At 40.8% G+C, this 25,549-nt stretch overlaps 6 protein-coding genes and 1 long non-coding RNA gene across 7 annotated transcripts; 3 read left to right on the forward strand and 4 right to left on the reverse strand.

Moving 5' to 3' along the window:
- Window positions 1-130: 130 nt before the first annotated feature.
- On the forward strand, window positions 131-1,395 carry LOC145696874 (uncharacterized). The gene is made up of 4 exons (XM_081773979.1): window positions 131-323; window positions 365-746; window positions 786-935; window positions 976-1,395. Exons 1-4 carry the CDS (start codon window positions 235-237, stop codon window positions 1,276-1,278), a joined length of 924 nt encoding a protein of 307 aa, XP_081630105.1. The 5' UTR covers window positions 131-234; the 3' UTR covers window positions 1,279-1,395.
- A 2,544-nt stretch (window positions 1,396-3,939) lies between these two features.
- On the reverse strand, window positions 3,940-6,996 carry LOC145698402 (tubulin polyglutamylase TTLL13-like). The gene is given in 7 exon segments (XM_081775606.1): window positions 3,940-4,363; window positions 4,542-4,693; window positions 5,165-5,348; window positions 5,452-5,872; window positions 5,915-6,022; window positions 6,108-6,727; window positions 6,776-6,996. Coding segments are annotated over 7 exon segments (1,899 nt in total). The 5' UTR covers window positions 6,929-6,996; the 3' UTR covers window positions 3,940-4,102.
- A 389-nt stretch (window positions 6,997-7,385) lies between these two features.
- LOC145696883 (cytochrome P450 2J6-like) lies at window positions 7,386-9,018 on the reverse strand. The gene is made up of 6 exons (XM_081773990.1): window positions 8,515-9,018; window positions 8,332-8,475; window positions 8,045-8,132; window positions 7,812-7,999; window positions 7,660-7,770; window positions 7,386-7,615 (listed from the first exon to the last, which is right to left on the reverse strand). The coding sequence occupies exons 1-6, from the start codon at window positions 8,963-8,965 to the stop codon at window positions 7,449-7,451; spliced, it is 1,149 nt and encodes a 382-aa protein (XP_081630116.1). The 5' UTR covers window positions 8,966-9,018; the 3' UTR covers window positions 7,386-7,448.
- Window positions 9,019-10,925: 1,907 nt separating this feature from the next.
- On the forward strand, window positions 10,926-11,765 carry LOC145696886 (uncharacterized). The gene is made up of 3 exons (XR_014133827.1): window positions 10,926-11,016; window positions 11,062-11,237; window positions 11,297-11,765. It is a non-coding gene; the product is annotated as an uncharacterized LOC145696886 (long non-coding RNA).
- Window positions 11,699-14,537, reverse strand: LOC145696885 (H(+)/Cl(-) exchange transporter 5-like). The gene is made up of 7 exons (XM_081773992.1): window positions 14,037-14,537; window positions 13,483-13,991; window positions 12,775-13,441; window positions 12,388-12,731; window positions 12,189-12,349; window positions 11,992-12,147; window positions 11,699-11,949 (listed from the first exon to the last, which is right to left on the reverse strand). Exons 1-7 carry the CDS (start codon window positions 14,353-14,355, stop codon window positions 11,763-11,765), a joined length of 2,343 nt encoding a protein of 780 aa, XP_081630118.1. The 5' UTR covers window positions 14,356-14,537; the 3' UTR covers window positions 11,699-11,762.
- A 369-nt stretch (window positions 14,538-14,906) lies between these two features.
- On the reverse strand, window positions 14,907-19,271 carry LOC145696230 (uncharacterized). Its single transcript, XM_081773230.1, has 7 exons — window positions 19,197-19,271; window positions 16,397-19,146; window positions 16,194-16,356; window positions 15,959-16,141; window positions 15,659-15,918; window positions 15,352-15,617; window positions 14,907-15,310 (listed from the first exon to the last, which is right to left on the reverse strand). Exons 1-7 carry the CDS (start codon window positions 19,209-19,211, stop codon window positions 14,991-14,993), a joined length of 3,957 nt encoding a protein of 1,318 aa, XP_081629356.1. The 5' UTR covers window positions 19,212-19,271; the 3' UTR covers window positions 14,907-14,990.
- A 534-nt stretch (window positions 19,272-19,805) lies between these two features.
- On the forward strand, window positions 19,806-21,168 carry LOC145698403 (putative transporter slc-17.2). Its single transcript, XM_081775607.1, has 4 exons — window positions 19,806-20,058; window positions 20,103-20,518; window positions 20,568-21,069; window positions 21,107-21,168. The coding sequence occupies exons 1-4, from the start codon at window positions 19,806-19,808 to the stop codon at window positions 21,166-21,168; spliced, it is 1,233 nt and encodes a 410-aa protein (XP_081631733.1).
- The last annotated feature ends 4,381 nt before the right edge of the window (window positions 21,169-25,549 follow it).

The raw sequence follows: 25,549 nt of genomic DNA on the forward strand, positions 1-25,549 counted from the left end.
TCACAGATATCTAAGAACACGATGGTTTTCACAAGCAAAGCTTAAGTTATAAAATCAACTCTTGATGGGGTCAACGCTTGTGGTAGCGTGGTGACGAAGGCGCAGAAGGGTTTCTTAGCACTCACCGCTGACGAGACTCAGAATACTTTTGCAGAACTTCGTTGAGCGAAGTCCCAGTTTCAAGCATTTTTTAATTGAAGAGTACTAGCTGAGCTAGATCTCAGGTTCATAAAAATGGAACCTCAGTGGAAGATTTCCGCAGAAGGCGTTGGAAAAGAGGCAAAGTTTGAGTTTCCCGGAAAGGAGGGCATCGAAGCTCAATGGTTTTTAGGTGAAGGCTTATTTTTTGCCAGAAAAGAAAAAGGTTTTTAGATGACCAGAGAATCGAAGAAAACGATATATTTTCTTTTGGATCGACCGATGGAATGAACTGGGTGAAAATGACCAGTGTTTCTGAGGCAGATGTCGGAAAGAAAATCGCGCTCGTTCTTGGAGACGATCGTCAGGAAGTCACGATTGAGTTCAAAGATAAACCAGCTGAAGAACCTCAAGAAGCACAAGAGCCAGTTCCGGAATCAGAAAAATCTGCAGAGCCCGAAAAAGTTCCTGAAGCGGAAAAAACACCAGAGCCAGCATCGATGGAGGAAAAACCAAAAGAAAAGGCTCCTGAACCAGCCAAGCCGGCACCAACACCCCCAACAGACAAGCCCCTTGAAACAGTGAAAGAAGATGAAGCTCTCGAAACAGTAAGTACTCATACAAATTTCACCGTTTATCTGCTCTAGAAACCTAAATGGGTACCACCTCCTGGTGTTGACGTCAGCAGGCCGTACAAAGATCCCAAGACTGCTAAACTGATAGATCCGGCGACAGGCGAAGAGATTGATATTGATTTGACAGACAAGAAGGCAGAAAAGGCCGCTCTTAAGATTCAGGTTTTCTTTAAGATTCTAGGTCTTTTTTCTTCATATTCAGGGCTTATTTCGCGGCCATTTGACTAGAAAGCTGGGTAAAATGAAGATCCTCGCCATGATGGGTGTTGGAGTTCAGAAGATCAGGAAAAACCTGATGACTCTCGAAATCGTCAAGCCACAGCCTACTGTTACTGTCAAACCCGCTGGAGTCAAAACGAAATGGTTTCGAGATCCCAATCACGGATACTGGGTTCAGCCAGGGGTCTGGATTTTGGCCAAAAATGAAAAGCGAAAGCGAAGCGAAAGCGAAAATTTTTCAAAAATTTTAAGCGAAAGCGAAGCGAAGCGAATCAAAATTTCGTGAGCGAAAGCGAAGCGAAGCGAAAAATTTTCCTAAAAAGCGAAAAAAAGCGAAAATTTTCCAGGAATATATAACCTTTGAAAAAGTGCCCATTTCATGTATGATTTCATTTTAATTAGTTTTTCGGACATTCGGACGATGGTCTCAGTTTGCCTGCGTCGCCGTTTACCCAAGTCGCCGTTTCCCAAAATCGTCGTTTACCTTACATTGGAAAACATAGATCTTGGGCAAACGGCGATGTGAAAAAAATTATATAGATTGATAATTAAACATTGTTTGGCTTCTCCAACGTCAATCCTGGCTTCATCAATGTCAATCCTGGCTTCACATACTTCAATCATGTATTGTTCAACATCATCCATATTTTATCAATGATGGCTTATTTATCGTCAAGTCTGGTTTCAACATCTTCAATTCTGTTTTTACCGACTTCAATCATGGGCCATTCATGGCTTTTCCAATGTCAATCCCGGCTTCTCCAATGTCAAATTGACATTGTCAATCCAAACTTGAAAAAGCCATGATCGACAAGTGAGAAGCCGGAATTGACGTCCGAGAGGCTAGGATTGAAAATGGTGACGCCCGGATCGGTGTTAAAGAAGCCGGGATTGATGCTGGTTGATGCCAAGGTTGATATGATGATTTATATCATATAAATTATATGACAACCAGGATCGACGTCTGAAAAGCCAGGATCGAAGTTTTTGAAGCCGGGATTGAAAATGGTGATGTCAGGATTGATTGTGGGGAGGCCAATATATGTAGTCATAAGATCAATCGATTTAAATTATAATACAGTTAATTATGGAATTTTTGGACATTTTATGTCCCAAGATTTTCGCAAAAATGTCCAAAAATTTGATACACGCGGCCAAAAAAAATGTCCCATCCAAATCTCCATCATTCTTTGTTTAATCCTTCTTCTAAAGACAAAAAATGTTTTAGGGGTACGAGATCAACCTTCAATCTTATCTTTCTCAAAAGTAAAAATTTAAGATAAAGAAAAGTAAGATTTTTAATAATAAAAAACTTCATATCTGGCAAAAAAAAACCGAAAATTTAAAAATTTGGCGCGGAAAATGTCCAAAAATTTGATACGGGCACTTTTGAAAAGTGTCCCAAGAAAACCCCTTAAAATAGCAAAAATGTCCAAAAATTTGATGTCCGAAAATTCCATAAAAAACTGTACATCGCCGTTTGTCCAATACGCCGATTCCTCATGTTGGGCAAACAGAGATCTTGGGCAAACAGCGACTCAAGAAAATGAAGACCACTCCATTCGGACTCCCTCTCCGATTTTTCAAATTGCAAATTTTCCGAGGTTTGTGAGCTGAGGAGGCTGTGTGGCTCAGCTCAGGTCAATCATTTTATAATATTGACTGCCTAGCTCAAATTAACTGAATGAATTTGAAGAGTCAGCTCAGCTCAATGATTATTTGTGAAGGACAGCTCAGCTCAGCGCAGCTCACAAAATTGGCTACTTTGAAAACAGTAAAACTTCTCTCAGGTCAGCTTTTACATCAGCTTTTTACTCCGCTTTGTGTTGGTGCTAAAAACTCACAGTGGCCAGGTACGGGCAAGGTATCAAGCTGTGCAAATAGGATGCAAGGGGCTCACCGACATGTGCTCCCACTGCGAAGTCCCGCAGAGACTTTTCCTAGCACCAACTCTGAGCAAGGCTCGGTGTGAGATGGATTGAGCCAATAAATAGGGGGAACTGAGCTGCAAAATCGGATCAAGCTCAGCCGGTTAAAAGTGAAGATATAAAAGAATAAAGATTGAAATTTTATGAAATCTCGCCATATATGGTGATTTTTTCGGAGATTTCGATTATGAACCCCAAAATGATCTTCATAAAAAATTAAGAGCCTCGGTTTGGCAAGAATATAAAAAATATAAGAAACGGTATCGCTATCTATAATCTGCTCTTTTTGCCTTGACACATTTTTCTCGACTATATTTTGAGCAGACAGTACCAATTGGTACCCGAACCTTCTTGTCTAAGGCAGGCTTAGGCGAGCTTTGGTAAGATAATATTATTTTCGGCCTCTGAATCAAAATCTACAAAAAAAATTACGAGGTAATTTAAAAGGTAATTTATTTTATGAAATTCCAATTTTTTACTCTTTTATAATTTCACTTTTGAGCTTATCCTCGGCTTAGCTTGCTGATTTTGAAGCCATCTCACACCGAGCGTTGCTCGAAATTGGTGCTAGGACCAGTCTCTGCAGGACATCGCAGCAGGTTGCGCGTGTCGGTGGGCCCGTTGCATCCTATTTACACAGCTTGACACCTGCCTGTACTTGGCCACTGCGAGTTTTTAGCACCAACACAAAGCGGAGAACCCCTGCCAATTTAGCTCATTCAGCAAAATTTCCACTCGAGTTTAAGCTAAAGCTAAATAAAAAAGGATAAATTTTCAATTCTTGGAAAGATTACTTTTGAGCGAAATTTTCGCGAAAATTTTTGGTAAAAAGCGAAAGCGAAGCGAAGCGAATTGAAATAACAAAAAGCGAAAGCGAAGCGAAGCGAATTCGCTTCGCTTCGCTTCGCTTCGCTCATGAGCGAATTCGCAAAGCGAATCCAGACCCCTGGTTCAGCTCGAAGTTAAAACTCGTAAGAACTTTATTCTAAGATTTTGGACTGATCAATATTTTCAGAAGACACCTGGGGTGAGGTCGGAAAATTCCGTCGACGCTCAATCTTTGAATAAGTACTGGCCTTTAATTCGATATTTTCTGTGACGTCTGTACAGTTGTAATAAATAGAAAGCATTGTGGGTGATACGAGGTGATAATTACGTGCACTGAAAGCTTTGATCAATCGCTTAAAGTAAGAATCGATAAGCTTCAGGCCTTAGACCTCGCTTCTTCGTTCGTTTTCGCTCGATCAGGCGCACTTGTGAACGCTGTCGTAGGGAAGGAATGTCAGATGCTTTAAATGTTTCGCGTTGTTCGATCGGCAGTGGCAGTTGTAAATTCGGAACAGCTCGGAACGGCACTTTTGTGAATTTTTGTCCGCTTCCGAGCACCATAAAAGGGAAGGATGTTTGTGTTATTACTCTGGAGTTCTCTTCTTCTAGCGCAGCCTAAAAGACAATAATAAAAGTTGAAAGCTGGAAGTAAGAGTTTAGAAAAAACGAGGAAATTGCTGCAACGCAATTTCGTATTCGCGATTCAAACAAGGTTATTTATTGCGTTTAGTAGTTCTCGTTTCAAGCCTAAGGCGACCGCCCTAATCGCTTGTAGATCTTTCTCACAAATCACCTTTTTAGCAACAGGGCATTCGAGATTGATGCAAGCACGCGTGATCCCGTATCTCCAGTTGTGAACAACTGCACCAGGATGAAATCCGACAGGAGACGGGGATCGGTAGTCTTGTAAAGTTTCGAATATTTTGGCGTTTTTGTTGAAGAAGCCTTATTTTGACTCTTTTCCTGAAATAGTTCCAGGCGTGCAATGCAGTGTCCGATAGACCTGAGTCTGTAGCCCCAGCTCAGAAATAAATCGCATTCGTCTATCCAAACTCCTGTTCCTTTCAATTTCATCACTCTCCTAAAACCTCTTTGAACTCAATCCTTGTTGATTTCAAAGTTAATTTACGCGATGACACGTTTTATCTGAGCGACTCCCGCATACGATTGTGTCATCAACTCTCTATTACCTTTATTGGATAAGAAATGCATTCCTCGACAAAATTGAAGCGTTTCCTCGCTGAGCGTACCGGTATTCTTGAGAGAGATCGAGGGCGAGCTCGTGGTCTTCTTTTGAGTTTTTCTTCTGACGATCTTGCGTCGGCTGATTTTTTAGATCTGTTTGAAAGCAACAAGGATGCTTCTGTTTCTTAGGGTTCGAGACTTGAAGTGAATGTCCATTCATTAGTCTTGAACCTTTTCCTTTATTCAACTCTTCTCGTCGCTGCTTTGCCATTTCTTCCCTCGCTTTCGCTACAGCTGTAGTTTGATACAGCGACCCGAGAGTATTCAAGAACTTTGCATACGGATCTTCGGCATCAGGAGATAATGACAGAGGGTAGGCTCTTCTGAATCCACTTTTATCAGGGTTATATTTTGTCTTTTGCCCAAAATTAAACTTGTATGCGAAAAAATCAGAGTATACATTTACAGCTCTTAAATAATTGCTAATCACCCTAGCCAAGATGCTTAGATTCCCAAACGGCATCAGCGAGAGCACGTTTCGCGAGTTTCTCAGAACGATCCATGTCAGGTTTGTGTCGTTCTTTCTTTGAAAGACGATCTTGAGACTTTTTCTTCTCCGCATTCAGCGCGACGACACGATCAGAAGCTTTTACGTGAATAAGTTTGAACGAGTCTTCGAGGAGTTGTTCTTTGATTTCTTTGTCCATCGGACTGTCAGTGTGAAAGGAAGGAGTGTGGTTGACTTCGATGACCCAAGGTTTCAGGCGCTTGTCGAGCATAATGTCGAATCCAAGAATTTCAAAGCATGCTGATTTTTCCGAATGATGGGCAAAGCATGTTCTGTAATTGTGCTGCAGCGTGTTTTGCGCTGATATTAATGTTTTAACAATAACATCGTCGATCTCTCTCCAGACTTGTCCAACATCGTGTCCGTTTTCCCTTAAAATAAGGTTGACTTTCATATTATTTTTGCTAAGTTACCTGAGCCATTCATTAATAGCAGCGAATCTTCTTTTATGACCCTCGCTGTCATCGACAACAAAATTTTCTGACTCCTTGTTGATAGCATAGTTGGTCAGGTGCATCATGCTGTCAAGAGTTCCTCGATTAACACAATCTGTCTGATAATTGACAAATACAAGCAGATAGAAAATTACTGCAATAATTTGGGAACACATTCCTGTCATCTATGTTACTGGTAGTGGGTTCTTTGTATGGCGTTGTGGCGAAACGAGCAAGTCCTTCGTGGAAAACATAAATTCTGAAAGGATCGCATGACGTGACCAGAACATATACGCGAAGATCAAATTTAAATCCATCGATCAGAAGTGGGTGAGCGAGATATTGTTGGACGACATAGCCTTGTCAGCGTTCTAGCAAGTGACTAGCAAGGATAAAGGTAGTTATAGGGGGACCTAGAACGTTTCCTTCACTAGTTTTGACATCTTTATGAGGCTTCCGCGAGAGAAAGATCCCCCGGCCTTGGCATCCCCTTTGTGGCTTGCAAATAAATATCTTTTCTTTCTTCCGTCCGCTCAAGAATGTCAGAAAATCAGCCTGATCTGCCGGAAACGTCCACGTCCGCGGAAAGATCTGATAGTCTTTCCCAAACTGTTTGTACATCCGCGTCAGATTTCGCGAAAGAAGATCTTTGCGAGAAATTTCGTTCATGCCAGGAAAATGGTTGATTCTTTGGTAGCTCTTCATTTTCAAGCATCTTTCGATTCCCACTGATTGATCGTTCCAAAACACTGTCCATTCCTCATCTTCATCCATTTCCGTAAATCCTTGCCGCTAAAAAAAATTTCCGTTGCCAAGCCAACGAAATGGAAATTATCTCACCTTCGACGCTCTTTTCACCGAATCGTAGTAACAATTTACTAAGCAAATGCCGGGTTTGTTCATTTTCCGAGGTTTTCTCTTTTTCAATGCGTTTTTTCGCTGCTCTTTTTTCTTCGATAAGGTAATTGGGGTTTCCCCGTCGGTCTCGGCCATGATTATTTTCTTTCAATTTTGACGCTCTTTATTGTCTGAGGATTTGTTTAATTTTTCTCTAGGGGCCCCAACTGAGTAACTCCAGAGCTTCCTGGTTGTTCTCTTGCCAGCTCAAACACTCAAGAATTTCTTCTCCTCGATCATTTAATTTGAAGAAAAAAATAGATAAAGTAATTGACGCAAAGCTGTTCTAATGCGACGAAAAATCTCAACAGCAGGAGAGCGTGTTCACGAGCGAATGTTTCCTTTGTGTCCGGTCTATTCTCACCAGCATTTTTCGTTTCTTTCATCAGGACAAACAACAAATACGATAGGGCTTGAAAGAGCCTGTCAATCAGATCTAACCAGACTGTGAATCTGCAGAATCAAGAAATAAAACTTGAAATAAAGAGAAAATATATCCGATAGAGGATAAAAAATGATATCAACAAGGAGTAAACGACAATATTATGTTTATTTACAACATTTAAATAAAAATATTCGCAGTGATATAAACGTAGTGGTAACCAAATGAAATTCGCTAAGAATCCCGATGAAGAAACTTTAGCTTGAAGGGTTCTGGTGCTAAAACTGATGACATGTTTTTGTCGATCTTTGGTAGGGATGCACCATCTTCAAACTCGATTTTGAAGTTGAGGATGATTTCAGCAGCGAAGTAAAAATTTTCTGTTTTCGCTATTTGTTGTCCTTAATTGCGTGTGAGGCTGAACTTGTTTTAAGCGATTCAGTACCAATACAGTTTCGTTTCCCAACTCCGAACGAGCAAACCTTGTGATCGTGAACAAACTCCCCATTTCTCAAAAATCTTTCAGGAAGAAATTCGTCTGGATTTTTGAAGTTTTCTAAAAAGTAAACTCGTTAGTGCAAATAATTATAAACTTACTTGGATCACGCATAACACTCGCCAAAGATCCTAAAAAGAAATCGCCCTTCTTGAACCGATAACCATCAATTTCGACATCTTCCGCCACTTGATGCGGTAAAGAGTCAGCCACTGGGAAAACTCGTCTATTTTCTAGCATCACTGATGACAGCAAAGGACAGTCTTTTTGGTCAAACGATCCTTTATTACTAAAAAGTTTTGGATGAAGATTGGTTGGGATTAACTGAACGTACCTTTTGGCAGTCGAGATTTCGTCATAAAGTCGATTTTGTAAAGAGGGTCGAAGAGCAAGCTGGATAAGAAGCCATCGCATTGTATTCGCTAAATAGGAATCAATTTTACTGCTGACGTGTAAGAACCGATTGGAAATTAACGATCCGAAACGTGAACCATCTGCGGTCACCCAAATTTTGCCCGGACATAAAGCCGCCTGTGAAACTTAGTTATTCGTAAGTCATAAAAGGCATTGACAATGGGCTTATTTGAGTTTTCCGGTCGTTGATTGACTCTTATTTCTTACCTATTGTGTCCGTTCCGCCGATGTACAGAGAAACTAAAGTAAATCCGATCGTATGGTAGCCAATTGTTGAGTCCGTTCGAGTCAAGTCAAGAAGAAAATCCATATAGTCGCGGAAGTTTTCTTCATCAAGGCCTTTCCTATGCTCTGCAACGGTTTGATGAGAATCCAAAAGAAGGATCTTACCTTTGATATACGAGTAAATGTAAGGCTGAAATTTCAGATAAAGCAATTCGCACATTTCTTTGTACTTCGGGAAGATCTTCATCTTTAGCTTCCTGAACCAGTGCATTCTGATGAGCCATTTAGGAGTTATTGATGCGGTCATCTTCGCCTGAACATAGCCCATCAGATTTCTCAGCAAATCTTTCGTCATTTTGGAAACTGTTTGAAAGTTTTCATCGTCTATTTTGTAGTGAACGCCAAGAAGAAAATTGGTGAGAACATTGATTGAGCCGTTGAGAAGGTATGGAAGGGGGTCCACAGGTTTGCCATCGAGGGTCGATAGTTGGGAACAGAGCTGTCTAGCGTTGTCTTTGACTGATTCCTGTAATTTATCAGAGCCATGAAGTTTCAGGACAGCATGGTACCAGTTAGAGCGTAATTTACGAAAAGAGTCGCTATGAGAATTCGACATTTCAGGTCCAGAACACACCTTCTAAAGCAGATATATCTATAGAATTCCATTCCTATACGGTCCATTGCCCACTCCATAGAGGCCTTCTATTAGCTCTGTGTCGCCAGTTGCATCTCTGAAGAATTTTTCAAGATTGAAGTCTTGTCTAATCAGCTTTTCTTCAAGTTCAAGCCTATCATTGTGGAGTCGGTCCGAAACTTTGTGGCTACCAAAGATCTTCTTCATAAGTTCATAGTCAGTGATAATGATAGGGCCAATTGGTAGGCCTAGAATCTTCGACTTGTAAATCTTGGGCAACTTGTCATCTCTCAAATGCGGGTACCCTCCCAATCCCTGGGCAAAATCGAAAACCCAGGGATTCGGAGGGTCAAATCCGAAATGTTCTAGAAATGTCTTTCAGCTGTTTTACAGCAGATTCATTAATTAGTTTTCTCTAATAATTGGTTAGTGTTGAAAGAAAAACAACTTTAGCAAACGCATTATATTTTTATATTAGTATATATTTATAAGCATCCACTATTGGTTAAATTAAAATAATTTTTAAGCCTTAAATCTTCATTTATATCGTCTGATAGTAATTTCGAAAAAAATGTCTGTTGGAAAATTACTTTCTGCTTTCATTCAATTTTCTTCTTTTAAGGGTTGGCGTTTAATCAAATATGACATACAAGTTATCTTCTAAAGTGCTTACGTTTTTAGTATATTTTGAAAAATGATAAATAAAAGATTTTTTTGATCTTTTGTAGGGGTTTTCTAGAACATCACCCTCCGAATCCCTGGACTTTTCCCAAAAACCCAGGGATTCGGAGGGTGCCCAGGGATTCGGAGGGTCACCCCTCAAATGATCTTGAATAAACTCAAAATTAGTCTCATCCAGGTTTACGTTCTCGTAAAAAAAAGTTAACAAGTATGCTAAAAAACCCTCTTCGTTTTCGAAATATATTGAATTATCATCAATTTCTTTGATTGTAATTTGAAATTTCTAAGTTGTCTTTAAGACCTTGAGAGGTTATGAAAAGGCCTTGAACTTCAAGGTCGCCATTGTAAACCGTTGCCTTTTTATCGAAAGGCCATTCAAACACAGGAATTTTTCGTGACCTCTGGCCTTTCATGCGTTTAATAACTGCGATACTGGTAAGGACGAAAAGTACTGCGATGAGGATCTCATCATAGATCATTCTTCTTCTTCGCCTTCTTATTCTTCTTTTGGGTTCGAAAAAATATGATAAAAATTATTCAGACATAATTTTGTTTACCTATTCCAAGTGCGTGCTCAACCAAAGAATCTTCCCCTTCGTTATTTATTCATAAGCTTCTTTTGGATATCTCTTACTGTTAACCCTCCGTACCTGCAAACATCATGCGCTCTATTGTGCCCCCTAAGAAGCGCGACAGTCTAAAAAATGATCGCGTCGCTAAACATTTAGTTACTCTCTATCTCTTCTTTTATATTTACTCTTTCTCTCTATCTCCTACATCGTGAGGAGAATTGAGATTAATTATATTTCGGATTCTTAAACATTTGGTCGTCCGTGAGTGTCCTTACTATCCTATCTTTGACGGGTATTTTTACAACTATGAACTCAGGTCCACCGTCACATGATGGACAGTTTTTAAACTCAAATATTCCTGGCAAATATTTGTAAAAAGAACAGACTTGGGTCAGTTTAGAAAAAAATGGAAGGAAAGGATTTTGTTAGCAGTATAAAGACGATGCTCAAAAAGGAGAGAATTTATTATGTTCGACTTCGTTGAGGCGGAAAGATAATGATTTTAATCGTTTCGTTTATTTTTTAATTTAGTTTAAAACGCACTCAATCGTTTATTCTAGAACAGAATAGTATCAACTTTGTGAGAATGGTTTTCTTGCAGTTAGTTGACCATGGCTTCTTGCAGGAACGAGTAAACAAATTATAATTTATAAAGCAATTTATTTTCTTTTATTTACCAAACTCGATAAAGTTGCAAAGAAAGTACAAAAGATGCTTTCAAGTTATTGGTCGCCCACTTTTTCAGTTTCGAGGGGTTCTTTCGAGCAGTTATCAATATTGGTAAATATGCAATAAAATACGAAAAGTACTGTAATCTAAAAATAGCAAGTATTGTAAACATCGGCTTCCTCGCAAACGCACCAGCTCCGTCAGTACTCACCATCAACATAATCCAAATTTCCATCATTTCAACGCTGATCTATCACTCACTGATTTATGTCATCAAAGCCTGGAAATGGAACGAATGGCTTCCCATTGTTAGGATTATCAATTACGAATGGGTAAGTATTTTGACTTTCAGTTTATCGCGAAAGGCTTATCATGAAAACATTAATCTTAGCTCGACATCTGGGCAAACGGAATTCTCGCAATAGGCCTTTTTATTTCCGGTTGTTTGGGACTACTCGCATTTTCAGACGAAAATGCTTCTTTTGAAGGAGATGTTTCTTCGAGCATCTCTCTAAGTACAATTCTACCAGGAACGGTTTTCATTCTTCCGTAAACTGTTGAAGCTCTTGAAGTACCTAGATGCCTTTACCATCATCAACCTTAAAAGTCACAACGCTTGCTTATGTCGCCAGACGAACAAAGAATCGCCACGAACGAGAGGGAGTTTATGAGCGAGAAAGAAACCAACACCCCGAAAGCAACATTACACTATCTGACATCGAATCTGCTGCGAAAGTCGCCAAAGTCATCTCTACTACTGCAAAAGTTTGAAACGATTTTTATCTAATATATTTCCTTCTTATTACAGACTTGAACACACCTATTCGTTTATCGAAAATTTAAAGAGTCTATTTTTGTTACTTGAACTGAGTATAGGAAGTTTGATCGTTGTTTCTCGTCTCATAAATGAATTGGAGTAGGTCTTTCTTTGTGATAAGACCAACCAGTTCGCCTTGTCGGAGGACAAAAACCTGGCGACAGCCGAGTTTTCGAAACACCTCTAAAACTAGAGCTATGGACGTCTGTTCGCTGATTGTCACGGGACTAAAATAAAATTGCTAAGTTTGTAAGCATCTAAATTTCTACCTGTAATCGATGACATTATTTAGACGGATAGGAACCCTTCCCGCAGAAACTAGAGGCGTCGACATCGTAAATAACACCGTTTGGTCAATGTGAGCATCATTAGGATCAAGTGTCATCAGTTTTCGTCCGGCAGCTATTCCTTCTTGTAGATCTTCTCTGAAGAAAAATTGCGTTTACTCATCCTTGATTCCTTTTACCTAGTTATAAATGCCACTAATCGCCCTTGAACGGTGACAATCGGGAATCCAGAAAAGGGATGGTCAGCCAACATTGTACAGAGCTTCTCAGTTGTACTTCCTTGGAAAGGGATAGTTACCATCGTCCCTCCTTTTGGATTCATAATTTGACCGGCAGTCGTCTTAAAATAAGTATATTTCTTTGACAAGTATATTCTACCTTCTGCTGTTGCATATCGATCTTGACATCAAGATATGGATATTCGTTTAGGGTAATATGCCCATCATAAATTCCATCTTTTCCGAACGCATCTCCGATCCATTTTGAAGCCATGGTTGCAACCATGAATGGTACAATGTACTGCAGTCCCCCTGTCACTTCGAACATAATCACAACGAGAGAAACTGTCATCCTCGTGACGCCTCCTAAAGCAGCTGCTGCCCCGACCATTGAGTACAGTCCCGGCTCGATGCATGAAGTTGGGTCTGCGCAAACACCCTCCCAAATTGACAATGTCGGGAAAGCTTCGATTATCTTTTGGGTCAAAATGCCGATAAGCCGTCCTTAATTATTGTGATTAGTTTTCGAGACTTCAAGTGAATTTACCTGTTATTGCGCCAGTGACCATAGAAGGAATAAAGAGCCCAGCTGGGACCTTTATGCCAAAAGTAATCACTGTGAGTGCTGATTTTACAACAAGGGCCAGTATAAGCTGCCATGTCGCTTGAGTGATGCCGTCATTGAAGACTGTTGTGGCATTTTGACTGTAATTGTAGTCACAAAGTGGATTGTCATCGTATCTTTTGCACTCTTTGAATAACAAACGAATAAGATGGCCAGATTGAATTCTAGTGTATGGATTCGGATACGCCAGAATTGAAGTTCCAAGTGCAAGAATCACCACTTCGAGTAATGGATGCTGGCCAAGAATCGATCTTTTGCGAAAACGACACCAGGAGAGGTTCATGTTGATGAATAAAATTCCATAAAGGCCTCCCAAAATTCCAAGAATAATAAATGGAAACAGCTCAAACAGATGATAAGGCTTGTCATATTCCACGTAGAAAAGAACCAAGTGCTGATTTCCAAATGGGTTCATTGCTCTCAGTGAGAAAGCTGCAATCAATGCGCAGAAAAATGATCGCCAAAGCGTTTTGAGAGGGAAATAGTAGCTCACTTCTTCCAAGGAAAACAGAACGCCTCCGATAGGTGCACCAAAAGCAACAGAAACACCTGCCGCAGCTGATGCAGAGAGCATTTCTCGAAGCTTTGCCTATGTTGAAAATTAAAAAATGACCGGACTTCTTCCATTACCTGATTGTTTCTATACTTTGGAAAGAATTGAGAAACAGCATGTCCACAACAGCAAGCAACGTGAACAAGTGGACCTTCTTTGCCAAGCATAAGACCTGCAGATACGGCCAAGGGCATCGTCAAAGTTTTGACGAGTAGCGTTCCAAAACCAAGATAACCCTTCATGATGAAACCAGAGAGAATCGTCTTGACCTCAGGAATGCCAGAACCACAGGCATAAGGCGCAATCATCTTCACAAGAATCACGGCGATTGTTGCAAAGAGTGTTCCCATCAAGCAGTACATAATGAAAAGAAGCACGTGACCTCCGTAAGTGTTTGGGTTTCCATAGTCTCTCCAAGCTGTGCAATTGTCTTCGTCGATTCCATGAAGAGTGTCTGACCAGCAACACTGCTCCTGGTTTAGGTAAAGATGGCCGCGGCAGTAGCCTGATTTCAAATCCGAAAGCCATTTTGTTGCGATATCAATGACTCCGGCAGCAAAACCCGCAAGAAGACCAATAACGGTAACTAAAACAGTTAAAATAAAGATAACATCTGTGTCTTTTTCTTTACCGATAATCCAGCCAGAAGCAGCATCGGCAAGAGACCTTATATAATTAACAATATTCGGTGTTTTTTCTGCCTTTTCCTTGTCTCTCGCTCGTTTTCGTTGGTCCACCGCCAGTTCTCGATACCAATCGATACTTCCAAAATCTTTATAATGAAACTTAGTTTCGCCGGTAAAATCTTCTTCCAATGCATCTGGGTCGCTTCCATACGAGCTTCCTTCTTTCCCTAAATCAAGCTCAACAAAGTCTTTTCTCTCCATGTCGTCGTTTGGGAAATCGGTTTTAATTATATTCAGTGCTATCGGCCTCGAGCGTGTTTCCATGCTTATTTTCTCTTATTTTCTTCTTCCTTTCTTTATTTTTTTCTGATTCACAGGAGAAGCTCAAAAGCGGAGGAAAACAAAATCGCGCTTTGTTTCTCTGACGGGTCCAATATCACCCCTTGGGATTATTGCCCAAATATCACTTCGCCTTTCGAGCACATTTTTGAACAGAATAAATCGATCAAGGCGATACTCATTCAAAATGATCTGTAGGGACGTGAGTAGTTCCACAAGTACACACACGCGCCTGAGGCAAGAAACCAAAAAGTGTTTGGATTTGCGCCAAATGAGCCCACGCTAATTAGAGAGAGAAATTCTAGCATGTCACGTACCTAGAAGAGGTTGATTCAGGGGAATTTTCTCGGACATGAAGAAATGAAAAAAGTTTATTTTTCCTTTGAACAAGATTGAATAATGAGAATATGGAAGGGTGAGGCTGCTGATGAAATAGAGGAACATGGCCGACAAACGTGGTTAATCGATCCGTTTGTCAGCAAAAAGGGTCGAGAAGGCGCCGCGGCATGCATATCCTTATCGAAGAACTCTTATTTGAATGATAATTCAATCTTTATTTCGAATAAAAAATACAGGTCGTCAAGTTGGAAATTAATCTTCAGTGGTAGCAAAAGTTGTATTTAGTAGCCATAGTTCAGATTCGGGTTTCGTCGAAGGGCTCGAGCGCTGAGTCGAGAATTCTGCTTGCGTACTCGCATCTGGAATTTCATCTCAGATCGGTTCTTCTTTTTGTTGTCTCGGTTCTTCTTTTTCTTGTTCTTGGCAGCCTTCTTTTTGGCTTTCTTCTCGGCCTTCTTCTTCTTCTTGGCGGCTTTCTTGGCTGCTTTTTGGGCCTTCTTGATTTCTTTTGGTGAAAGGTTGGTGTTCTTCTGTGGAGAAGATGGAGCTGGAGCTGCTTCTTTTGATGGAGCCCAGGTTTCAAGACCAGTATTTGCGGGCTCTAAGATACTTTGAGACGATGATAACATGCAATGTACTTACGTGCTGGAGGATCAACCAAAACAGCCATGATATCGGCAGAATTCACGCAGTGAGTCAATTTCTTCACCCACTTTTGAGAACCATTAGCATACTCATGACAGACAGAAGTGTCATGTCCAAGAGCTGGGACTTCTCCATCTGGGCAGGTGAGAGTACAGAGCTTTTCTTTGATGACGACACAGTCTGGATGAGTTGGAGCGGGTCCATAGTAAGCAGGTTGTCCAGTAGCCCACCCAGAAGAAGAACCAGAAGTTGAATGAGATGGCCTAGAATATATATAATAAATGGAATTTTTACATGATCCTACATGGATGAAGAACTACTGGAAGATGATTGAGCTGGCTGAGAGCTTGAGCTGGATGAGCCAGAGCTAGAGCTAGAGGATCCAGATGGTAGACCGAAGGTATGAAGACTTCTTCGCTTTCGACCGTAAGGGATGTTTTCGTAAGAATCGTAGCTTTCTGGGTAAGAGCAATAGTATCCATCCCAGTATTGCTTATATTTGTATTGGTTGTAGTTGTAGGGCTCGTGACCATATGAGTTCATGCCTCCATTTCCAGCAACAACCTTAAACATCGTAAAACAACAAAACAATATGAAAACAAACCTCGTATCGGACAGAAACGTCAGTAAGATTGGTACAAGTGTAAGAACCAGCAACTAGCTTTTCAGCATTATCAGTGACATTCATTGTGCTACCGGCACCAGTGGTCCATGATGGTGCAACAACCATATCCCAAGCGGTTCCCTCAGTTGTTTCAAGATCGATGGCGCAGGTTTCGTCAGGGTTCTGAAATACAATAAAATGTAACAATAAAATGTGCTTGAAAAAAATGGCAAACCTCAATAGCATGAACATCTGGGCAGCATCGTACAGGAGCAGCATCCCAGGTGGCGGTTTCAACAAAACAGTGGTAGGCAGTGATTCCAGAGACAGAAATGCAGTTGTCTTTACAAAGTGGAACACAACGCTGGACTTCTTGGATATCGTCGTCCCATTCCCATCTAGATTTAATCTAATTATCAGAAAAGAAATGTTTCATACCTATCCATTGGGTCATCATCGACACTTCTTCGGCCAACGTAATGGTGCTGAGTCGATGTATAGGTCGTAGAAGATGAAGAGTAAGAGTTGTATTTCTTGTAGACGTTGGAGTAGTACATACTTCCGGCGTTGTAAGTAACATGAGAGTACAAGTGATGGTAAGGATGTTGGTAGCCAGCAACGTAACCATACGCGTTGGGTTTGTAGTACTGTTGGTAGTTTGGAGAGCTTGCATAGAATTTCTCTGGCCAGTAGCTGTTCTTTGCTGGCATGTATCCGTAGTTGTGATAGCTGTACTGAGAGTTTCCGTAGGTACCTTGGATGGCGTTCTGGTTGTAAAATTGTTTTGAGCAGTCCCAATCAGTGCAAACATCTTCAGATGGAACATCACAGACAGGCTTTGCCTCACAAACTGGGAATGGGCTGAGATCCCATGATGTTCCGATGTAATCAGTGCAAGTTGTTACTGAATCGTAAGAAACCATAAATCCTTGATCACAGATCAATCTGCAAGTCCATTTGGCCTGAGCAGAGAGAATGTGATCCTGATTGTATTCATTGTAGTTGGTATCGTAACCATAGCTTCGCTCGGCTTCATCAAAGAGCTCAGTTCGCTGGTCTTGAGAATAAACGACTTCGATGCCGGTGACAGAAGTTCGAGTACATTCCCATTGTCCATTAATCTCAGTAGTGTTAGTCGTGAGCTGTGGGTGTCCATCGAGGCAATAATCTTTGTCCTCAATGCATCGGGTGATGTCAGACAGCCAGTTTCCGTCGTAACATCGGGTTGTTGTCTTGGAGAAGACTTCTGGTCGATGTCCTTGTTCGCATTTGAGAGTAACATCGACAATACCTCCATTGATATTTGTATCAAAGCTGCCGCCAGTGCCAGCGTCGAAGAGAGCGCCAACTTGGGCGGCCGAAGTTGGGCATTTCGAAGGTGCTTCGACGCAGTGAGTAACAGTACCATTAGCACCGAGAGCATTGAGCCATTTGTCATCGGAGTTGCATGTGAGAATTGACATGTCAGTATCGTCAACTACGTAGCTGAGGCCACGATGGTTGAGTCCTTCCTGGCACTGAAGGACACACTCAGTCTTCCAAGCTCCTGGGAGTCGAGTGCACAAGTACATGCCGTTCTCGACAACTGACGGCTCGAAATCGCAATCTCTTGGGCAAGCCTTCATCTCTCGAGGAACACACACCGGTGGGTTGACGTCTGGTCCCCACGATGGCCAGTTAGTTGGGTCGCATGTGAGCTCAGTGTCGCACGTAGAAGAGACAAAACCAGGATCACAAGTGAGATGGCAATGTGTTTGTCCGTGAATAGAGGCATCATAGCCATATCCATATGGCCCACTCTTTGTATAAGTCTTCTTAGGTGGCGAGTAACTGTATGCTGAGTAGTGCTGGTAGTTGCTGGCATAGGGAGAACCAGAGTATGATGGTGCGGGATAGTTTGATGGATATCCGCTGGATGGATAAGATGGCGCAGAGTAAGAGCTTGATGGATACGAGGATGATGGGTAGGAAGGAGAACCGTAGTATCCTCGCTCACCCTCTTCGCCTTCTCCTTCACTATGCTCGGTATCTCGACGTCTTCGGCCATATGGGTCGTAGCCTCCATTGTACGAAGAAGGATAGCCTGGGTTGTAACCTGGCTGATAACCTGGGTTGTAACCACTGTATGATGGTTTTGGTTCGTAAGTATGACCGTGTGGGCCCTCACATTCCCATCGCCCGTGCCAATTAAACTGGTTTGAAGTTTGAGACTGTGGATTAGCGCATTGATGACCTCTACCAAATGGTTCATCACATCCTTGTGGAGGAGCTGGCGACCATTCTCCAGTTCGCAAGTCGCAAGTGATAGTTCCGACGCTTCCGTCAGCGAGAATTTCTCTTGGAACACTAGGTGCTGGGCACTGGACTTTGCAAACCTTCAAGTATCCAGCTTCTGTGCCCCAAATTGAGCGGGCTTCTTCTTCGGATCGAACTGCTTCGCCCTCGCCTCTGTTGTAAGAGCCATGAACAGCAGCATTGTAGTATTGATGAGAAGATGGGTATGGCTGGTACTCGCACTCGTACCATCCCGGGAACCAATCATACTTTTCGATGTTGCATCCGTCGTTGAAGTCAAATGGTCCGTGAAGATGAGTGCATTCTGCCATATTGTCCTTGATGGCGAAGGAGTTCTCAAGTTCATAGAGAGACTTTTCTTTATTAATCCAGGCTCCTTGATTACAGTAGAACCATCTTGGTTTGTGCTGCCACGAAAGATCTCTGTTGCTGTGAGCTTCTTCACCGTTTCCACCGTCCCAGACAAAGTTTCCGGAGTTACCGGAATTGTTGTTGCCCGAACTGGAGGACTGGCTTGATGATCCAGAACTGCTGGAGCTACTGGATGGGAAAAACTCATGAAAACTTCTTCTCTTTCTCTTTCCATATTTTTGGCCGTAATGGGGAACGTAGTTATCTGGGTAATTCTTCCAGATTCCGATTTGGCAGCGGACTTCCATCAACACTTCCCATGTGGGCTTATTTGGCTCCCAGCCGTAATCGGAAGCTTGGTGGCAGAAAATGTTCGAGTGATGAGGAGTCGTGGTCATCGCTTGGAGGTCGAGACATTGCTGCATGCAAGAGTCACTTGAAGCGTCTGTAAAGGTCTTGATATAGTCTGGGGCAACGTCATCGTGAGTTGCGCCCATGGGATCTGCATATTGGGCACTGCCCAAACCAGCGAGGAATGCTGTCTGAAATTAATGTTACAATCTCTGATATTCTCTCTTTAGAAAATACGAACCTTTAGTCCCCACATGGTTCTGCGACAGCAAAAGCTCCTAGAGAACCGCACCTGTTTTTATCATTTGGCCAGTGCGCCACAAACCTTCGAATGCTTGGATTTGCGGTAAAGATGCCAATTCGCGCTAACTGCGGACAAATATTAGCAATTAAAAAGATGTAGACCACTTTTTTGAACTATTTAGTTGACGTTTTGTTTATTTCTTTAGATCCGCACCCCCAATAAAATCTCGTACTTACCGGAAATTATTGCTAGCGGACATAATTCAGAAGAGCGTATTTGCTAATGATAAACAGTGCCAATTTCCTGGTCAGTTTTTGGAAGAAAGCAAAAACTCAAAATAAGAGAAACAAAAATGTCACTCGGAAAGAGATATGTTTTGGCAATTATGGTGGTGTTTTCCGGTTGTAATATGCATTTTACAAGATCTAATATAAATATTGCGATTGTTGGTAAGTTATTTTATTCTTCGAATTTAAATCATAATTATGAAAAGGGATGGTGAACAGAACCTATCAAGAAAGTCTATCAAGTACTGGAAATTCAACGACGGAGAGTGTTTGCGGCGGAGAGCACGTGGGCTCAAGTAATAACAACGATGGCCCGTTTATGTACTCAAATACTCAACAGACCCTTTTACTAAGCTCGTATTACTACGGCTACTGTTTGTTTTCGATTGCAGGAGGATATGTCGTTCATAAATATGGAATAAGAAGAACTGTTTCTTCGGGATTGTTGATTGCTGGATTGCTTACTTTGACGATTCCGTCAATTTTAAAAACTGACGAAGGAAGAAGTGGCGACTTTTATGGACTTTATATCTGCATATTTCTAAGGGCACTGATTGGAGTGACTCATGTGGGTAAGAATTCGATGCTCGTAATCAAAGTTAATTGTTTCTTGAAGTAATTGGACCAGCAGCGGCGGGCTCATGGACCAAATGGGGCCCAGAAAGTGAGCTTTCTTTCCTCACAAGTCTGACATTTTGCCCAAACGTCCTTGGAACGTCGATTCTCAATACTTTCGGCGGCTGGCTCGGTTCAATCTTTGGATGGGAAAGTATTTTCTACGTGACTTCTCTATCGAATATTACTGTGGGATTAATTTGGTATTTCATAATTGCGGAATCTCCTGAGAGCCATCCGTCGATATCTGAAAAGGAAAAATCTTATATTATCAAAAGTCGCAGGGAACAGAAAACCAAAAGCGACCAGAAAATACCAGTCTTTGACATTTTTACTTCTCCGGCTATTTTTGGGATAATTATCGCCAACTTGACTTCAAACTGGGGAACACTGACTCTAGCTATTCTCTTCCCAAAGGTAAATTCAAGCACATCGCTTATAAATTCTAACGCTAGACCTTTTACAGTACCTAGCCGATGTACAGGGCTATGACATCGCTTCCGTCGGTTGGATGTCTGGCATCACTTCCTGCTTGAATCTCGTGGCTTGTCTGTTTGCTGGAAAAATCTGCGACATCATTCACCAAAAATGGAAAGTCTCACGACTCAATCTCATTCGAGGATGCGTTATCATCGCAGGAGTTCCTTCTGCTATGTTTGCTTTTAGCATGTCTCTCGTTGGATGCAATATTCTCCTAATTCTATGTCTCGTGTGTCTTCAAAATTTCTGCATGGGCTTCGACAGTGCCGGATCAAAACCCAACGCGGCTTTTATTGCACCTGCATTTGCAGGCTTTATCATGTCGATTCAAAACTGCATGGCTTGTACCCCAGGATTCATCTCACCAGTCATCGCTGGGGGAATTTTGGACGGAGAAGGAGATATTGAGAGCAAATGGAGAACGATTTTTCAACTTGAAGCTGTTGTTCTTTTTCTCGGGGCTGTTGCTTTTTGCTTCTTAGGATCAGGTAAAAATATGACCAAAACTAATGTTGACTTTTTTAGCTTCTATTCAACCCTGGGCAGAGCAAAACAATGAGAAGAAACTCATTCCATCTTCTGAATAAAGGCTTTTAATAAAAAGTTAAATCGAGACTCTACTGATCGAGGTCACTTTTATTACGCTCCTAAAATCAAAGAAATGGGCACGCGTGAGACTCAGCGGGGTGCGCGTCATTAGCTACGGTTTGGGGGGTTTGCGTCACTAGTTACGGTTGCGTCAATAGCTACGGTGCGTCAATAGCTACGGTCCCTGTGACTCATTTTTAACCGTAACTATTGACGCACCGTAGCTATTGACGCAACCGTAACTAGTGACGCAAAATGGCAAAAGTTCACGCAAAATTTCCAGAATTCAAGAAAAGCCGGCATTTTACACTGAGTCGTCTGTCTATGAGACTGTCGAAGTTAAAACCTAATGATCTGTATTCAATTCTGTTTGTTAATAAAGGGATTTCATAATTTCATAATTCAATTTCAAAATTAAATTTTTCTGCGATGGAATTTATGGAAGAGAATGAGCACATAGAAATAGAAGCGCCGTTAAAACTTATGCCTTTCTATGATATGGTGGAAAATTTTGAAAATAACAATTTCTCTCATCAATTTTTAACAATTCAAATTATCTAAAACATTATAAACGCAAATCAGATTCTTCCATCACAAATAAGAATTAGAAATGGGAACTCCTTTAAAGCCTACTATTTGTGGCTTGAGTCTGACGAAGTATGGTTGTAATTTTCGCGTTGGTTTGAAATTGGACTCAATTTATTTTTGGATGGCTCCAAGAAATGATTACAAATGGACAAAAGCGTCTGACGGATGGAGTAAGATTTTGTTATGGTGTCCTGGTGCTATGCATGGTGCTTCTTGTCTCACGACTTATATCTACGCAAGGACAACAAATTTGAAATTGCGATGCTTTTGGCAGTTTGAAAATTTCAAAATTGATGGATTTGAAGGAAATTCTTAAATTTTTTATTCTTTGAATATTAATAAGATTGCTGTATTTGGCCTACCGGCAAATCATAACCCTTCTATGAGAATTGAGTTCTATTTTTTGGTTTAGTCATAAAGATAAAGAATCCTTGAAGACTATGAAAAATTCAAAATTTCACATTCTCAAAAATGCACGGTCAAATCTATCTGGAGAGAAATAGTCTCTGACTGGATGAAGAATATGCATTATTTGAACTGCCTCTCGAAAAATCCTCGGAGTCCAAAACAAATGCGGGATTTCTTCAGTGAGCGACTTGAACTTGATTCAACAGAAAAAGCGTATTTCTCTGGCAACCATGATCGAAATTTGCGAAATTTGGCTAGTAAAAGAGCTAAAAAAGTAAAATTGCAGCGAGTGGTGGATGTTCAGGATACTGTGCTATCCAAAATTGAAGAAAAATTCTTTTTCCTTGGAATGGTTTTAATAATTAATAGTTATTAAAATATGATTTTTGTCAAAATGCCGAAAATCTCTGCAACACAATAATTAAAGATCTAAAACCAATGTAGAATGTAAACCTTTTAGGCTTACTAATGACACCATTTCACCGCCGCTGGAGGAAAAAATTCCTTATCTTGATAGTCATATTATACTTGCACTTCAAGAAAATCTGGATATTCTTATGGAGTCATTTATCTGGGCGTATGACGGAAATTTCAAATGTGTGGATGGAAAGATTAAGCAGCTTTGGATTATCTCGAGTAGTGTTGATGGCGAAAATTTTCAACCTCGCGTTTGGTGTTTTTTGGAGGGACAGTCTACTGAAGATTATCGAGCTGTTTTTGATACAATTTATGAAGTGACACGAAAACGAATACCAAATGTTATGTTTATCACAGGTGATTTTGAGGATGCGTCGAGGAAAGCAACAAGGGAATTTTTTTCTGAGCGTTTTGCGCGTTATATTGATCTTGGGGCATGTTCGAGTGGGCTCCATTATCATTTTTTTTAATGAAAATTAACATGCAGGCAAAATAAGGCAAAATTCTCAATTACTGATTACGGAGAGATCCCCTTAAGATTTTCGAAAAATTTTGGTCCTATAGTATAGCCCGATATTTTGTCTGGGGGACCAGAAGAACAGGGACGCACGTCCACTCCTTAAAGTTTTAAACATCGATTTTTCTTGGATAACCTCAAGTTACAAAATTTGATCAGACAAAAAAGATGATCAGCCAGAGCGAGTTTCATTGCCACAAATGGATGTTTATGAAACACCACAACAGAAACTACCTCCCGAAAATTTTAGAACGGATTTAATGTGACCCTCGAAGAACCTAGGATTTTTCACTTTTAGTGGGATATACGAATTGGCGCACTTGAATTTTTAGTATTTATATCCGACTGTTGAGTTCCACCGACTCATAGTATCTAACTAACTGAGTTTATATCCAATTTTTGAAGCGGCGAAAGCAGCTTCTTCAGTCGCACATCGCCCCATTGAGAGCATTTTAAATTCATCAGTTGCTCGTGTTCGCTGATAGATAGCTTGCCAAAGCAATCCGTTAAAATCGCCATCGCAACAGGACATTTTAGCACGTGAGCGGCTACAGCTGCGTTAGGAAGTAAATTCCGCCGCAGACGGGGATAACAATGAGCAGCAACTTCAGCCTTTGAGTTGACAAGCGCCCAAACTAGAATTGTATGGAAAATGTCGTCGTTTTCTATGTTGAGAGGACATCTGTCGAAATTGAATCCTTTTAAAAGCATAAGACACGAGTGTGCCCGAATTTTCGGTGTTTTGGTACATTTAGGATAATCATTCACGCGATTTCCTTGAACGCCAGCAAAATATTCCAGCAGCCAAAATCTGCAGACCAGGCGGTATATCCTTTTTGAAATGTTGGCCGACTTTCGAGGGCTAGCCACTTAATGGATCACGCCGTTCCGAGCGCAGATTCTGAAATTGCTGGCAGACGAGACGAACCTAGAATGTTCCGCTTACGGCGAGGAAAATCTGGCTTTAGCTTTGCTCATGGCTTGAAATTGAAAAAAGCAATTTTTAAACGCTGTTTTTAATGAAGGGTGAAATCAGGTTTGACATCACTCTCTTCTGCTTCATAAGGTGGGGAAGTAAGGGATGGACTTAACCGAGAGCTACACGAGTGTTCGCTCGGGAGGATGACTATTTACACCACAGGGAAAATGTTTTCCGCACGTTCGATCGATCACCAATTCGAATTGAGCCCATTTTCATTGAACCAATTTTTCGATTTTTATAAATATTAATAAGTTGTGAGCGAGTCGTTTTTTTTTGTAAAATACATAAGAATAGTTTAAAGAAAATAATCATGAGCGAGAGTATTACTTTTAAATTTTGTACAGTTAGTTTCGATGTTCTCGTTTATGTTTTCAGAAAGTAAAGCTACGATACTCCGAGATCCTAAGAAAAAAATTGAATTCCATGTTCTTGAATTAATATTTCATGCCCCAGTTGATAAAAAAAGTAAATGTGATATAATATTTCAGACAGAAAAAGTGATTTAAGTGCGCCATAAAAGTCGACTCAGAACACAGCTCAGAGTTCAGCAAAAGTTTTTTTTCCGGATTTTCTGATAATAAAAGGAAAATAAATTTTGAATCTTAGGTATTGTTTCTTTAATTTGTTTTGCCTTATTTTGTCGATGCATGTTATTAAAATTTGAAACTTTTGATTTAATAGAGCCACATACAGTTCCATTATCAGCAAAGTGCTAAAAGATACGCCGAAACCAAGCTCAGACTAGCTGTTTCTTACCGTGACAAGAAATCTTGGAAGGTCAAAGCTTTACTTAAGGACCCCTTCGTCAAGAAGTTCTAGGCATATTTAAGTGGTAGAACTAGGTTTTTCGAAAAACGGGCGCTCAAGGTCAGCCAACCTTAGATTTTCAAAATCTTCTTTCGGGTGTAGATTTCGTAAAGTCTTAAATTCGGAACATGTTGATCTAACTTAAGGGTATCCGCCTCAATTCACCAATTCGCAAAAACTCTCCACTTATTTATGTGACTTGTTTTTCTTTTATTAAAAAGTTTTACGAAAACTGTGGCGATGTTAATCAGGAATCAAATAACAACCTTTACATTTAGCCTTCAGTTGGCAACTCCCGGCTGAGGGATTCGAGTTTCTCTATGTACTCGTAGTTTCTTGATTTTTGTTACTGCTATTATAATTAACAGTGATCAGATGATCGTTATAACCTTACCCATCATAATAAATTTGATTTACTTTGGCCGGAGAGGTTGAGGATAGTTTCTATCACACCGAATCCTAGTTCAAATTATACAAAGCAGCAAAATTCTAGTTTATGTATCAGAGCCACTGTCTCACGGTACTGAGGGCCAGAAACGAAGGGGTCTTTAAGCTTCAAACTGTCCTTCATTTTTCTGATTGTCTGATTGCGGAATCTTTTGAGGAATGCCTAAAAGAAGAAATTTCCGAAATAAAAAATGATGTCGATGGCCCAAAATGG

Source organism: Oikopleura dioica, chromosome 2 (genome assembly GCF_907165135.1).
Source record: "Oikopleura dioica chromosome 2, OKI2018_I68_1.0, whole genome shotgun sequence".
Classification (NCBI taxonomy): Eukaryota; Metazoa; Chordata; class Appendicularia; order Copelata; family Oikopleuridae; genus Oikopleura; species Oikopleura dioica.

Excerpts from the sequence above, each read along its gene's own strand:
- LOC145696874 (XM_081773979.1), top strand. The coding sequence starts at position 235 with ATGGAACCTCAGTGGAAGATTTCCGCAGAAGGCGTTGGAAAAGAGGCA. Across the intron at positions 324-364 it reads GAGGGCATCGAAGCTCAATG|GTTTTTAGATGACCAGAGAA; the intron begins GTTTTTAGGTGA and ends GAAAAGAAAAAG. Across the intron at positions 936-975 it reads AGGCCGCTCTTAAGATTCAG|GGCTTATTTCGCGGCCATTT; the intron begins GTTTTCTTTAAG and ends CTTCATATTCAG.
- LOC145696883 (XM_081773990.1), bottom strand. The coding sequence starts at position 8,965 with ATGTCGAATTCTCATAGCGACTCTTTTCGTAAATTACGCTCTAACTGG. Across the intron at positions 8,133-8,331 it reads CGGCGGAACGGACACAATAG|CGAATACAATGCGATGGCTT; the intron begins GTAAGAAATAAG and ends ATTCCTATTTAG. Across the intron at positions 8,000-8,044 it reads GAAATCTCGACTGCCAAAAG|TAATAAAGGATCGTTTGACC; the intron begins GTACGTTCAGTT and ends AAAACTTTTTAG.
- LOC145696885 (XM_081773992.1), bottom strand. The coding sequence starts at position 14,355 with ATGGAAACACGCTCGAGGCCGATAGCACTGAATATAATTAAAACCGAT. Across the intron at positions 13,992-14,036 it reads TGCTTCTGGCTGGATTATCG|TTACCGTTATTGGTCTTCTT; the intron begins GTAAAGAAAAAG and ends TAACTGTTTTAG. Across the intron at positions 12,148-12,188 it reads TTAGTGGCATTTATAACTAG|AGAAGATCTACAAGAAGGAA; the intron begins GTAAAAGGAATC and ends ATTTTTCTTCAG.
- LOC145696230 (XM_081773230.1), bottom strand. Across the intron at positions 15,919-15,958 it reads ACGTTTCTGTCCGATACGAG|GTTGTTGCTGGAAATGGAGG; the intron begins GTTTGTTTTCAT and ends ACGATGTTTAAG. Across the intron at positions 15,618-15,658 it reads TCCAGTAGTTCTTCATCCAT|GCCATCTCATTCAACTTCTG; the intron begins GTAGGATCATGT and ends TATATATTCTAG.
- LOC145698403 (XM_081775607.1), top strand. The coding sequence starts at position 19,806 with ATGTACTCAAATACTCAACAGACCCTTTTACTAAGCTCGTATTACTAC. Across the intron at positions 20,519-20,567 it reads TAGCTATTCTCTTCCCAAAG|TACCTAGCCGATGTACAGGG; the intron begins GTAAATTCAAGC and ends GACCTTTTACAG. Across the intron at positions 21,070-21,106 it reads TTTTTGCTTCTTAGGATCAG|CTTCTATTCAACCCTGGGCA; the intron begins GTAAAAATATGA and ends TGACTTTTTTAG.